This window comes from Pteropus medius, unplaced genomic scaffold (assembly GCF_902729225.1).
Source record: "Pteropus medius unplaced genomic scaffold, Ma_sr-lr_union100, whole genome shotgun sequence".
Classification (NCBI taxonomy): Eukaryota; Metazoa; Chordata; class Mammalia; order Chiroptera; family Pteropodidae; genus Pteropus; species Pteropus medius.
In genome coordinates this window covers 4,111,329-4,126,439 of record NW_024348242.1, presented here as the reverse complement: position 1 = coordinate 4,126,439, position 15,111 = coordinate 4,111,329, and the positions used below count along the sequence as shown (strand labels likewise).

General features: G+C 42.1%; 1 protein-coding gene across 8 annotated transcripts in view; it reads right to left on the bottom strand.

Moving 5' to 3' along the window:
* MPHOSPH9 (M-phase phosphoprotein 9) overlaps positions 1-15,111 on the bottom strand; it is a 48,181-nt gene that overhangs the window by 13,930 nt on the left and 19,140 nt on the right. For all 8 annotated transcript variants that reach the window (XM_039879290.1, XM_039879293.1, XM_039879292.1 and 5 more), the window contains 7 exons: positions 14,614-15,077; positions 14,128-14,283; positions 11,864-11,951; positions 10,224-10,439; positions 4,124-4,171; positions 3,336-3,400; positions 1,797-1,898 (listed from right to left, as the gene is read on the bottom strand). In XM_039879290.1, the coding sequence (XP_039735224.1) occupies positions 1,797-1,898; positions 3,336-3,400; positions 4,124-4,171; positions 10,224-10,439; positions 11,864-11,951; positions 14,128-14,283; positions 14,614-15,077 (1,139 nt within the window). The remainder of the gene's footprint in view (positions 1-1,796; positions 1,899-3,335; positions 3,401-4,123; positions 4,172-10,223; positions 10,440-11,863; positions 11,952-14,127; positions 14,284-14,613; positions 15,078-15,111) is intronic.

The window sequence follows — 15,111 nt, the reverse complement described above, 5'->3', positions numbered from 1 at the left end:
CTGGCCTGGGGGCTGTGGTTCCCCGACCCCGCTGTGGCGTATGCACTGCAACACTCCGCAGGGCCACGCGTGAACATGTCACACTGAGGCTGTTCTCCTTCATTCTCCATCAGACTCCCCACTGGGGTCCACATGTGTCACCGCACCCGCACTGTGCTCGGGGCCTCGAGAACCCCCGGCTCCACCCTCCCTGCTCAGCAGCGGTCGGCGCCCGTGACCGCTCCAGGTCGCCTCGGAGTTTCCTGGCAGCTTGTCCTCAGGGTCCTCTACCAACTCCTCCTCTTCTCGACATGGAAACGCCAGTGTTCTCCAGCGCTTGATCCTGGACCCCCTTCTCACTAAACAGCCTTCCGTCCTACAGCTTTAAGCACTACCTAGAAAGACAACTCCAAAGTGGTAACTCCAGCCTAAGGCCTTATTTCTGAGCTCCAAACGCAAATTTATAACTGCCTGCTTGATTTCCGCTTAGAAGTCACATGGGTCTCAAGTTAAAATATCCAAGATGAAAACTCTGAAATTTACCCCATTGTCTGCTCTTCCCATCTCTTCCCTAGTTCGAAACGCAGCACCCTTAGCTATTCAAGACAGAAACGGAGGACTTACCTGACAGCTCCTCTTCTCGCCTGCGTGTCCTGTGGACCCTACCTCCAGAATCTCTCTCATTTCTAGGGCCACCCGCAGCTACCACCCCCTCTCCCAGCCCTGCAGTAGCCTCACCGGTCCCTGTGCCTCCCTTTCTTCGTCCCTTCATGGTAGTATGTTAAACAAACAGATGGCAGACGACAGAGCTATACTACAGAAAGCCCTCCAAGGCTTCCCAGGGGGCTCGGGAGTAAAACCCGAAGCTCTGACGATGGCTCATGAAGCAGTGTGTGCCGGGGCGGCTGCGCCCTGCCCGGGCGTACAGGCCACACCGGCCTCCAGGTTCTGCAAACACGCCACGCCAGGTCCCACCTCAGGACTCGGCAGGGCCGCCTCTCTGCCCGACGCACCCCCTCCCCCTACAGCTCCCCCTCGAACAACTCTCCCCACGTCACCTCTGCCTGCACATCACCTCCACGGGAGGCCTTCCCTGGACCCAGCCTCCGCCCTCCCTTTGGATGTCTCTCAATGTTCAAATTCAGTTACTTACATCGTTATTTCTTTAAATAATTCACTATGTTCTACTAAGATTAACTAAGAAAGATCTAGAGAAAGCTCCTCATGTTACGACTTAGGTTAAAACTTGCAACTGAATCATCTTTTTCTAGTCACCATGAAGTTGTGATCTACTCTTTAATACTTTTTTATACTAAAATCATAATAAACACCAATTGACTTCAAAAAACTCATTTTGTAAATGTATCATCAAGAGGTCTCAGATTATAGTGAAGCTAACTCTGAAAAACTAAACAAAAACTCTGTACAACCTAACGTGCGAACATCATCTCTGGGATTTCAGAGCTAAAGGACCTTTCGAGATGTTCTGGCCCAGTGTCCTTGTTCTTACAGAAAATAAAACCAAGGTCCAAAAAATTAAGTGATTTGCCTAAGGTCACAGCACTGGGCAGAGTCAAAAAACCCAGAAACCGACCCGATTCTGTTTCCTCCTCTCAGCTCGTCCTCTGCACAGGAGTTCCTGTGACACCGGGGCAGCAGCACCCTGCCCGGGAGGGTAGGGTGCTAAAGCCATGAGGACCCCCAGCTAAAGCCATGAGGACCGCAGCCCTGACATTCTGAGGCAGACACAGAGCGTCGAGCTCGGCGGAAGGGCGCATCTATTTCCAGCCTTGCAGGGACGAAGCGGCACGACTTACGTGGCACGCGGGGCCCTCGTGGCAGCTCCAGAGTCACGGTGGAGGCCGAACCTATTTTCGTGCTCTGCTTGCTTGACCTGAGCTTCCAGTTTTGAAACTGTTCTGAATCAAAAGAGTAAGATAAATTCAAGCACATGTCAACAAACTTAAAATATTGCTCAATTACAAATTATGGAACAGGCCCTTCTGGAAAAGGGGTGACAAAGGAGATGCAAGTCCACGAGCCTTTTCACAGTAAAATGCCACCATTAACTGTACAAAGCTGAACAAAATCAGGGAGAATAGAGAAAGGCAAAGACACTGAACTCTACCGAGGGGCACTTCATACCCTACCGCTGAAGGAAAAGGAAACAAATGGACTCAATCTAGAAAATCTTTAAAAATTTAATTTGACTACAGATCAAAACATACGATATATAAACTAAAAACAAAAAAAATTCGAGTACTTAAATAAATTGCAATGCTGACATGTTTAATGCTACTATGTACATATTCATGCATACAAAATATATACAAGTATATATATTTCACAAATATACAGAGGTAACACTTTCACGAAAAGGAAGCAGGCTTAACTTCCAATAACAGAGCTATTAAAAAGAACACCCTAATTTTTAAAAGATGCAAAGGCTAAATTATCCCCAACAACTCGACCTACAGGCAGCTCATCGAATTTGTGCCATGTTCAGGATAAAAGCCTATTTTCAAGTTTACCAACAGAAAATAAGTACTCTGGCCAATTAATGGTTCTGAGCATATCTTGCATTCCTTCTGTTCTTGTTAACTTTGCATGCGTCTTCCTCTTATCTTTTTAACTTAAATTCTTACCACCCTGAACGTTCCTGTTGCAAGGAACGTTCGAGAAAGAACAGCTCTAACAGGTCTTTCCACCAAGCTGGTAAGGAAGCTGTCCTTAGGTCTGAATGTGTCATGGCAAAGACTGAACAAAGCCACACAGCTGCGTCCTCTCCCCTAGGGGACGTCCTGACCAGCGCAGTAAGATCCCCAAATATAAAACGGTACGTTTCTGAAGCCAGTTAGAGACGTCTGACCATTCTGCCATCGGGACCATTTATGACTCTGTTCTTACCTAATGAAGCAAATCGGATCATGAATATGATCCCCAAACCAGGTCTTTCAGAAAGCAATGACCACAAAACTGGTGTGAACGCTGTTTTCTTTTTGGAGTTTTCTTTTTCGAGCATAAAAATAACTCAGTGAACCAGACCTGCTCCTTAAAAATTCTTTTCGATGGTGTAACATCGTTTAAATCTTACCTCGGCTGAGAAAATACACGTGTGGGGAAATGCATAGCTCTCAGGCACAACCACCAACATATCCTAATCATTTAAAAACCCTGGCTAAAATCAAATGTATTTCTATATGAGGGAAGATTAGGATAAAACCTAATCTCAAAGGGCTTAAAAGTCCTCAAAAAAATAATCCACTTTCTTTTCATCTCCTTCAATATAGACACTTACTTAAATGCTAAAAGGACAATTAGAGGTATTTGCATATTAGTAAGACAAATCATTTTACCTTTTCAAATCAGAAATCTCAGTTTGTGCATCAAGCAATTTGTTCTCAGTTGTATTTAATGTATCCTATGAAAATAAAGGGGAAATTCAGAGAACAGAAGACAAATATTCAAGTGCATAATAGAAAACTACTCTAAGGCTACACGAGAGAGCTACAAAGAACTCGGAAAGTACGATATCAAGTACGATATTAGCTTTGCTAATAATCCAGTGTTAAAACTGACATATTTTAACCACAAACTTGACTAAAGCCTCAGTAAATGGCCAAACCCCTGCGATGGTGAGATTTCAGATGTCAACGCCTGGCTCCTGGAGCCCAGAACTCCTGGCTGCCTGGCTGTGCAGGCCGCCTCACCAACCCAGGTAATTTCAACCCTGTGTTTTATGCAACGGAAATATTCGGACCCCACTTACATTATTGTGGGTTCACTGAACACAAATAGATGTAGCTTCCAGACAGAGCTTTAAGAATTCAAAAACATAATCAATAAGCTCAAGCCCACAAAAAGCCAGTGCTTTAAAAAAACCAAAGTTTTGCACTTAAAGGGTATTAAATAATCATTTACATCTGTATGGTATCTCGCTCTTCCAAAAACTTCATCTCAACTCACCTCAAATGCAATAGCCGCTCAATAAAAATTTATTAACGAAACCGACAAACCTGTGAGTTAAATGGGCGGATATTTGAAGACAAGAATATTGACAGAGAGGACAAGTGAGTGGACGGGGACGAGGAAGGGGCGAAGCCCCCACGGGACGTTCAGAATGTGAACGATGAGCCATTATTACCTTCACTCTCTCGTGTTCTTTTCCAAGGGACTCATATTCTCCTAAAAGCTACAAGGAAAAACAAAGGATTGCATCACAAAATTAAACATTATAACAGCAACTGAAAGATACTCTATAAAATAAATGCCTAAACTATTTTAAAATGCCAATGTCACGACGGAGAAAGGATAAGACGCGGTTTCAGATGAAAGGCAACTGAAGAGATAAGTGGAAATAAAAGCATGATCCTGGGCTGAATCCCGGCCTGGGGAAAACAGTGCCGTAAAGGAGCAATTTGGGTATGGATCACGATACTATCAGATTTCTGTATTTTGATAACTGTTCTGTGGCTACGTAAGAGAAGGCCCTTGTTCTTAGGAAATACATACCGGAAATTAGGGGTAAAGGGGCATGATGTCTACAACTGACTCTCCAATGGTTGGAGAAATAAAGATAAGCATGTGTGAACACATACATATGGTGGGGATGATAAAGCACATATGGCAAAATGTTAACTGGTGATCCCAGGTAAAAGGAATGTCACAGTTCTTGCAAGTTTTCTGTAAGTTTGAATATATTTCAAAAAAAAGAAAAGCAAAAGTACTAGTCAATATCCTTTAAGCAGTCTTATAAAAGATTAAAATTTACTTGCATCGTTGTCTTCTGAACTGTTGCATACTACACTTCTTGCTAAGTTAGTTCCACAGAGTAAAGTATAATTAGGTAACTTATTTAAAAATATGTATGTGAGACTTCCAGTTAAAGAAGACAGATTCATCACAGAATTTTCTTTTTATCCTGAGATCCACTAAATTCACAATGAAACCGTTAAAGAGAAAACAAAAGAGGTAACAGCAACAGGTGAAAGATTTAAATGAAGACGAGCAAGGAGCAAGGCAGAGGAGGCTACAGCTTGGTGCCTGAAGAAGGGGTGACAATGGCGAGCAGGTTGATCTCTTCAAACCCTGAGACTCAGGCCTGAATCGCAGGGTCAGTGGACAGGGTGGAGCACAGGGCTGACCACAGGGTACTGGCCAGTCCTTCAGAGAGTGGTCAGCACCCAGGACCTTCCCCGTCCCATACAGCAGGAAACTGTCCAGCCAGGTAACAGGCCATGGGCCGCATTCATGGGAGAAATATGCAACCTTGGAAACCCAAGTGTAACAGAGAAAGGGAGGCGAAGGGATAAAAAGAGAAAATGACCAAGGAAAAGTCTTCAAAGAAACCGCCTGGGCTCTCCTCGGCCTCTGCCTCCAAGGCCTGGCTGACAGGGCCCAGACAGAGACCAGAGACTCTGAGAAAACTGAACCGCCTCCGGAAAAGACTTCTACATATTCACATCCAGAGGTCCCCCAACCGAAGGGCTGGTGCTTCACTTTACGATGGGCTGCGACGGCCACCAGAACCAGAAAATAAGCCCCATCTACGCACACAGGGCTTTTAACATAAAATAGATGGTGGAAAAAGAGAAGAAACAAAAGCCGTGGGACCGGGGGAGAAAGGAAAAGGCTCCGTCCTCAGGTATCTCGCCAGCAACATAAAACAACGCGACAAAGGCTTCGAAATTCTGATGGAAAGAAAATACACACCCGGAATTCTATGCTCAGCCAAAAGACATGTGAAGGACATAAATCTTCATCCACAATAATTATGGATGTTGAAAATACAAGAAATAATATAAAATCATTATTTAGACATACATAAATACTAGAATGTAGTACCTACGTGGACAAACTTAACACTGGATGTAAAAGGACTCAATAAAAGAAAATATAATACTTTGGCGAGAGGCTTTTTTTTAAAGATTTAAATAGATATAAACCATGTTCACGGTCATGTACAGGAAGACTCAGTATTGTAAGTCTCAGCTGTCACCAGAACCTCGCTGTGCCCCAAGAGGTGGCATCTTTTACCTTGAACCTGGGTGGGACTTTGGGACGGCTTAACAAACAGAAGTGACGCTGTATGATTTCCAAGGCTAGGTCACAAAGGCACTCCGGCTAAGGACGCCCCTTCAGGGTGCTGCTCCTTGATACTGAGCCATCATGCTGTGAAGCTGAACTAGCCACATGGAGAGGACTGTGGCCCACAGCTCAGTTGACAGCACCAACAGGCAGCCCGCAGCCCAATGCTGTTTCCAGCTGAGGCCCTGGACACTGCGGAGCAGAAACAAGCTGTCCTCCTGTGCCCGGTCCGAGTTCCCAGGCCAGAGTCCACGGGCGTAACATGGCCAGTTTGGGAGTCGTTTGTCTTGCAGCTCTGGTACGCAGAGCGACACCTTAGAGGTACCAAAACACGGCTACGCAGGGAGACATGTACAAGGATGCTCACGGTAGTGCCACTTGAACGGCCGTAAAAAGAAACCAGCGACGGGAACATGGACAAGTGAACTGTGGGAGAGGCACACAATGGGATACCCCACAGGGGTGAAAACAAATGAGCACCCCCTGGATCTCTGGCGTAAAACTTACAATGGAAAAAGCTGCAGAACAGTAAACACAGGACATAGCAGTTATAGAGGGTTTTACGACGTGCCAAACAAACGACACCAATTACGCATAGCTACACACGCCACGATACAAAGACAGACACGGAATGGCACACACACCATTCACCTCAGTCACTCCTAAGAGGGCAGAGGTGATCAGCAAAGGGGACACGGGGGACTTCAACTGCATCCGCAGTTTTTTAATTCTTAAGCTAGATGGTGGGTCCACATGTTTGTAATATTATTCTTCATATCCTTATACACTGGAAATATTTCATATATAAACATTTAAATAAAAATGAATAAAAGCTACGTGTACGAGCGTGATAAATCGCAGGAACAGGGTGCAAAGGACACGGTATGTGCAGTGCAACACAGGTCACATATGCTTTAAGAACTTACAAAAATTACTCTCTATCGTTTATGGACACATGCTCACGTAGCAAAAAGAAAGCCATGGGGTAACCAAGAGCACACTGGACATCGCAGGTACCGGCAGGGCAGGAGGGGAGGGACAGAAGATGGCGTTTCGACTGCATCTAAGATAGCTAGCACGTGCGAGGTCCGTGTTACTCTCTCTACCCTCCTGCGTGCTTAAAATAACTGCAGTGATAAACGCAAACAAAGTCAGTGTCGCCGCTGACAACATTAACGTGATTTCGGCTGAAAACAACATCCTAGCTTGCCTTTGCTGCTCCACGCAAGTCAATAATTGTGGTGAGTTTTTTTCTTTTTTGAATAATTAAAAACAATGACATCTCAGTTGCAATGAACATACCCAGATCTTAATTTCTAAATACCATGTTCCACTTAAAGGAACCGGGACTCCTTGGGAAAACGACTGATTTGGGGCTGGGGCTGCGAAAATACAAGATGAGCCCAGAACATCTTGCTGTGCCAGGAAGTTCGGACGTGCTCAAAGGATGACAGAAACACGTCGAAGGACACAGGAGCCGGCCAGACATGTTTTCCCCGGCCAAAACTATGACAGAGCAAGCATCAAAACAATAACCACGACAAAAACGAACGGTATGTGACCCTCGAGCACCCGAAATGTGCCCGTGCAAGTGAGGAACTGAGTTTTATATTTATTTAACTGTAACCAATGTGCACTTAAATAGTCACATGTGGCAAAACAGAAGGCACAGTTCTATAAAATAACTAGTCTATGACCTTCGAAAAGTTCCAAGGTGATAAGAGACAAGGAAAAGCTGCAGAACTGCGCCAGATTAAAGGAGACAAGACAAATGTGACAACTCAGTGCAACCTGCGATCCTGGCCTGGATCCTGAACTGGGGGAAACAGTTTTTTCTTTTGGTGTAAAGAACACTAGACAAATAATCTGCAAAACCTGAATAAAGTATATAAATAATAAGACTACTATTAATGTTAATTTCAAATTTTGCTTTGGTTATATAAAAGACTATCTTTGTTTTTAGGAAAAATACTTAAAGTATTTACAGATAAAGGTACATTAAAACTCCTTACTCTCAAATAGTTTAGAAAAATCTTTTATCTCTATGTAGACAATGATAAAGCACATACTGTAAAACATTCACATTCAGAATCTAGGTGAAGGGTATATGGAAATTCTTTATATAATTTTTATAACTTTCTGTAAATCAGATACTATGTTGAAATAAAAAGTACAAGCAGCTTTAAAAACCAGCTCATGTACTCACACACATTAAAATTATACTACTAATATATCTGAGTAAACAGTAATAATCGAAGCCACGTGAAGTTCTAACCAAACATGGCATACTGAAACTTTAATAAAATGTCTGTAAAGGGATAAAAAACATAGGACTCATTGAAATGATGGACCAAAAATGGCACTTTGCCTCTGATTCTTCCTGATAACCCGTAACCCCCATCCAAACATGAGAAAAACATCAGACAAACCCCAAGGGGCACCCTGCAGAAGACCTGACCGCTGCTCCCCAGAACCATCAGGGTCATCAAAAATAAGAAAAGGCTAAGAAACTGTCAACAGCCAAGTGGAGCTAAGGAGCCAGGATGACTAACGGTAACATGATATCCTGGACGGGACCCTGGAATAGGAGGAACATCAGGTGAAGACGAAGGACTTGAGTAGAAAGTGTGGAGTTTACTTAATGCTGATGTATCAGTTTGGTTCATCCATTGTGGCAAATGTGCCACACTAACGTAGAATGTTAATAACAGAAAACAGTGCAGACACACGGGAACGCTCTATTATCGTCTCAGTTTTTCTTAAATATAAAACCATCTAAAAACTAAAGTATTTTGTTAAAAAGGAAAGTGTGACTGGAAACTATAAAAGTTTTCAGATACGGAAGGTCCCAAAATTTGTCTCTCACGCATTCGTTTTCTCAGGAGACATACAGAGTTAAACTGAGAGAGAAGGCACAGGATCCACACGTGACAGATCCAGTGACGGAAAGAAGCAAAGACAAGTCTGAGGACGTCTTTGGGTCGGGCCTCGGGAGGGTACCTGTGGGGCGCAAGTGCTAGGCGTATGGGAAGCTAGGCAGATACGCAGGGCCATCACTATTCTAGGAAAAAGAAAAGCTGTGAGAGAGGAAATGTAATCACGGTACACGGCGGCTCAGCTCTGAACGATACTTACGCAGACGTAAGCAACGCCGAATACCGACCTAAACGACAATATAGCGCATTTCAAATCTAAGACACCGTTAACTAAAAATCAGACCATTACTTCACTTACTACTAAAAGAGAAAAAAATGCTGTTGCCAATTAAAATACGACACTGGTGTAAAGATGCATTCCAATTACCGAGTTGTTAAAATGTAAAACACGCTTCTTTAAATAAATTTAACATACTAACCACACTGGGAGGAGGGGGAAGTGTTTGTTCTGGGGGTGATGGTGTGCGGAAGCTACGCTGTGACCTTGCGCAGAAGGATCAACATGCAATGTCTGAACTGACACAAAAAGAAAGAGGAAACGACGTGTTTGCTATTTAGAAACATGGGGAAAATGCTAGAAGAAATAGAAGAGCTGGAAGTAATGGCTTCAAGGGGGAGAGAATCTAAGGTAAGGCGAGGTAGAGACAACTGCTATTTTTCATTTGAGATTTCACTATTTTAACCGTTCCTGTGTAGTATCGTCATGAAAATAAAATTTTAAACACCAAAGCAACAAGAATCAAAGCTTTCAGGAAGAAACTTTCGACGGCTAAAACGCTTTTAGATTTTTTATGTACTATGACAAAGGATATTAAGAAAAACTTAGAAAAAATATACAATCTGAAACCTACTCCAATTTCAATGTTATACAAATTCAAATTTTAAGTGAAATTAGACTGAAGTGAAAAAATTCAATCAAACCTGTTCTAAATCTGGTTCATTTTACCCTGCCAGACACACAGATGTTGATCTAAGATAGCTCAAAAGCTGACCTGCTGGAGACAGAAACGTGTGGGAGTGACACCATAGTTCTCAAAGCTGACTTCCTGCTTCAAGATAAGACCTAACTGACACCATCGGGAGGCCATATACTTGCAGCTACAGCAAAATTATGTAAAACAAAAATAAACACGGAAAAAGACGTAAGAGCTTATAAAAGTACAATATCTAAAACTACTTTCGGCCAACTATGTCATTAGGTTACCACTGCTTGTCACTTACATCTTGAAACATTTTGTTTTCTTGTTTTAGTCTAGCGTCTTTGTCATCTGAGAGTTTGTAAGCGTTCTCAAACGCTGCCTCTAAATCCTGCAGTCTAGATTTCAGTCGAATGATGGTATTGTCTTTGTCTTTATTACTTGTTCGCATTTCCTCGATTCGTTCCTGCAGAATTTTGGAGGCACTGCTGGCTGCACTGAAGCGTTCTCTGAAATCACTCTACAAATCAAAGAGACAAGGCTAATAAATTGTTTTTAATTAAAAAAAAGATGTCTCAATAGCAGCTCATAAATTGGGGGTGTTAAAACAGAAAAGCAATAAAACGAAACATCTGAATGGAAATCAATAAATTTAATATTTTGTTATATTCTGGGATGGAGGCTAAGAATGATTAAGCTCCTAGAATAATTAGCTCCACGAGATTATCATTAAGTCACGAGTCTAGGGCCCACCTGCAGATCACCTTAATGAAGGATCAATAACCATAGCTATTAGAGAAATGACTCTAAAAGTACAGCTGGAATTTGTTGCCCCCTCGTTAATATTTACGAACAAAAAAGCATTTCTTACTCTACTCTCTCACTTACTATGAAGATTCCAGATGCATGGGATGCTTTTAACATTCATTCAATAATCACTACGTGCCAGGCACGAGGGTGGCTAGAAATACAAGATTAATACGAAAGACAGGTCCTTGACTTCATGGAGTTTACGGTTTAAGAGGAGACAAAGGTAACTAAAAGAACATCAAAGACAAAGAAATGGTGCATGGAACATAAATGACACCTTCCACCAAAACAGTTTATATGAGGTTACGGGTAAAAGGATAAAACTTGGTAAGACATGAAGAAAAAGTTATGTATTTAAGTTTATGCATTTCCTGTTAGGTATCTAAGAAAATGGAAAACATATCCACATAAAATCTTGTACAAACGTTCACAGCACTGTTGCTCAGAATAGCCAAAAAGTGCAAACTATCCAAACCTCCATCACTTGATGAATGGATAAATAACATGTGGTCTATCTATTTAATGGAATATTACTCGTCCATAAAAAAGAATGAAATACTGACACACATTACAACACATAATAAACCTTGAAAACATCAAGTGAAAGACGCCAGACACAAGGAGTCCCATATTGTATGATTCCGTGTGCATCAAATGTCCAGAACAGGCAAATCCACAGCAACAGAAAGTGGAGTAGTGGTTGCTGGGGAGAAGGAAGCGTGCAGGGGTGATGGCTGAGGAGTTCGGGGTTTCTTTTTGACTGAAACATGTTCTAATATTGATCAGGGTGATGTACGCACAAGTCTGTGAATATACTAAAACCTACTGAATTGTATACTTTAAAAGGGTGAGTTTTATGATATACTAATTGTATCCCAATAAAAAAATTAAAATTTTAAAGGGTAGAAGTTCATAGTATCATATGAAGCCAGCAGCACTCGAAATATAAATTTACTTAAAAAGACATTCTAAAGGAGAAGACAAAAAACACAATCAGTGTTTTTATGAAAATATTAATCTGTCTTTAAAGTTCACTTAATAAAAAGGCTTAAGTTTTTTGTTTTTGTTTTTGTTTTTTTAAGGCTGAAGTTAACATTAAGCCACTAGAAAAACAACAAAAAGTAGAATACTTACCACTTCTATTTCTAGTAAGTTATTCTTATTTTCAAGTGTTCTCACACGACTAGTAGCTTCGCTCAAAGCGCTATCTAATTGGCCACATCTAAAAACCACAAATTGAAATGAAACGATTAGAAGATAAAATCCTTTCCCTTTAAAGTATTATATAAATGTAACTGATGTCAGCTAAGACTCAGGATGCCGTTTTAGGAAAATACATCCCAATGAACCTGATATTGTATCCAGAGAAAATAATGATATGAAAAGATCTCTAAGAAATATTAAGTGAACTAATAAGCAAGACAGGAACAGATCTTTGCACACCATGTTCACAGCGGCGCTATTCACAATAGTCAAAAGGTGGAAACAGCCCACGTGTCCATCAAGGGATGAATAAACAAACTGTGGTATATAATGCGTGTGTGTGCACGTGTGCATGCACATGTATGAAATGGAATACTATTCAGGCTTAAAAAGGAAGGAAATCCTGACACAGGCTACAACATGTATGAACCTTGAGGACTTACTGCTGATTGGAACAAGCCAGTCACAAAAAAACAAATATCGTATAATTCCACTTATACAAGGTACCCAGAGGAATCAAATTCATAGAAACGAAGTATAATGATGGTTGCCAGAGGCTGAAACTCTGATAACTGTTCTTGAAAGAAATGCCACTAATTAAGTGTAGGTGTGTTAACTATATTTTTTTGTTTTAATTACCATACTGATTCTGCTATGTCAGAGATCTTGGCCCAAATCACAACTGTGTGACATGACAATCTGAAATCATAGCTGGCATACAATTATAAGTGTTAATGGCCCTATTTGCAATAATAGTGGGATTCTCCAATCTGCATTTTTAAGTTTGAAAAAAACTGCTGTGTATGCTGACAACACAATATTGGTTTCTGTCTTAGGTGAATAATTTTCCCTGTTCTAAACGATCGCAACTTCTCACTGTGTCTCTGCCGTCCTCCGTAACACAGGGTTTCGTGGTATAAACCAGATCGATTCTTTTTGGGGGCAGTAGGAAAAAATAACGTACTGCCATTCATCTGCATGCTATCGTGACATTTACTCCAGTGCCCTATGTTCCCACTGTTAGTAACTATCATCGCCCGGCCGCCTGTTTAAAATCCCGACTTCCACTTTCCTCCATGTGCATTCTCCACCGCCCTATGCACTCGAGCAGCTTCCAGGCATAAAAATGTCTTAATTAGCTATCACCTACTAGGTGTCTTCTCTGGCACCCTGTCTTTAACCTAACAAGGTCTACGGGTGGGCTTCTTTCATACTGCTGTTTCCCAGCAGGAAGTATCTGTGGCCTTCTTTGCCTTAAAAAGAAAAAACAAACAAACAAAAAACGAGCCAGCTTCCCTAGCCTACTATCTTCTCTTTTTCTCTTTGTCCTAAACCTAAACTTGCCTTTTCATTTTTTTTTTTGGCTCTTTTAAAATTACTGCTCTATCGCTGCACCCCTATCCCTACCATTGACAGCGAAACGGAAGCTTTAGGCGCTCGGGAGTAAGACCGCACGTTCACCACCACGGCAGACGCAAACTAGCGCAAAGGCCAGTTTGCCCAGAATTCTGCGAGTCGAACTGTTAACTGGACCAGATTTCAGTTCCCCCTTAAACCTCTCTAAGAGGCTTTGTCTTTTTTGCCCTAGAGAATTCTCTGCTGTCATCTAGACCTGAGCGGTTTCTATCTAAGTCCCATTTAATTGTAAAGTGTGTTGCAAACACGCTGTTATTAATGCCAATAAAGCGCCAGATTTCGTAAACGATTCTAAAACAGGTGTAAAGCTATCCCCAACACAGGGCCGTCCGCCCGTGTTTCTCCGTTTGGTTGGTTGTTTTTAAACAGGATAACTGCTTCCACAGGTTCATGAGTGTCGGGGTATAACGAAAAGGTTGAGAACCGCCCCCAGGACGTTAGTCACAGACCGATGAGAGAATCCACAGGTGGAACTAGTCCCCTTTCCTCTACACGTACAAAGCCTGCTCAGCTGTTTCAGCATTTTGCCCACGTGAAACAACTGTCCTCCTGTCAGTTATTAGCATAAGAGGCTGGCTCCAATCTGTAAAAATTACTTAGGCAAACATGTCTCTGTGTTAAAATTTTCAAATCTGAAGCACATGCTTTCAAAGTGTTTTATCATCACAATAATATACAGTTTGGGGGAAATAATATATCCAAGTCGGAGAAAAGCTAAGTTAAATTACACGCACACACCCACTCACACTCTCTTTCTCTAGTTAAATTGTAAGTGTTACCTGTCTATGAGAATTTGATTGGTTTTCTTCCAATCTTCGACTGCAGAAATTTCTTTTGCCTCCAGTCTCTGTTTCAAACTACTTATTTCTGATTCATAATAAGCGCGAAGATCCGCTATGTGCCGAGCATGCTTTTCCTTCAGGTTCTGCCTGATGCTGTGGATGAGAGGACAGACATCTGTCAGGAAAGTATCCCCTCGCTCCCCAGCACGTAAGAGGGACCAAAAGCGCGGTCGTCCTCACAGCAAAGATGCGGCCTTTCCCTCTGTACACTCACAGGAGATACAAACAGATTAACACAGAAGCTGACCACTAATAAAGTGAAGAAAAGACGTGGATTATTTAATTTTTAGATGGTCTACCTTAAAAATGCTATCTTTTTAAGATTTTATACATAACTGAGGTTCAATAAAAATCATTTTCATCATTTAAGCAGACAGCATAGAAAATCTATGAACATTATAAGCCATTCCCTGAAATACATACTTAGATAATATCACAGGATCTTCCAGGGAAGTCAGTGAAATGCATTCTGGGATGCGGTTGGCTGTACCTGGAAGCTGGGACTGACTGACTGAGGCTGGAGTTACCATGACAGCGTTTTCTTCATCCACAGTGTTCACCGAGATGTCATTACTGGTGACAGTATATACTGAGGGAAACGTGGAACTAGCCCTACTTCCGTTTTGGAAAGTATGATTTTTCCAAGAGTCCACTGGCGAGGCTTTCGTATTTGAAGGACATTTTGGGAATCCAGATAACGGAGAAGCCATATTACTTGCTTGTGAAAACGAGTCTACGTCAGAGTGACTGGACATACTAGGTTCTAGAACAGAGTCTGGTGAAAAGGAGGATATTCTGTCATCGAGGGCGTTCAGAAAGCCACGTGGCTGCATCCCCGGCGTCTGCTGGCCTGGCTTCGCATGCAACGTCGGGTCTAGAGTCAGCACCTAGGAAGGAGACAGGACAGTGAGGTCTGTCCCC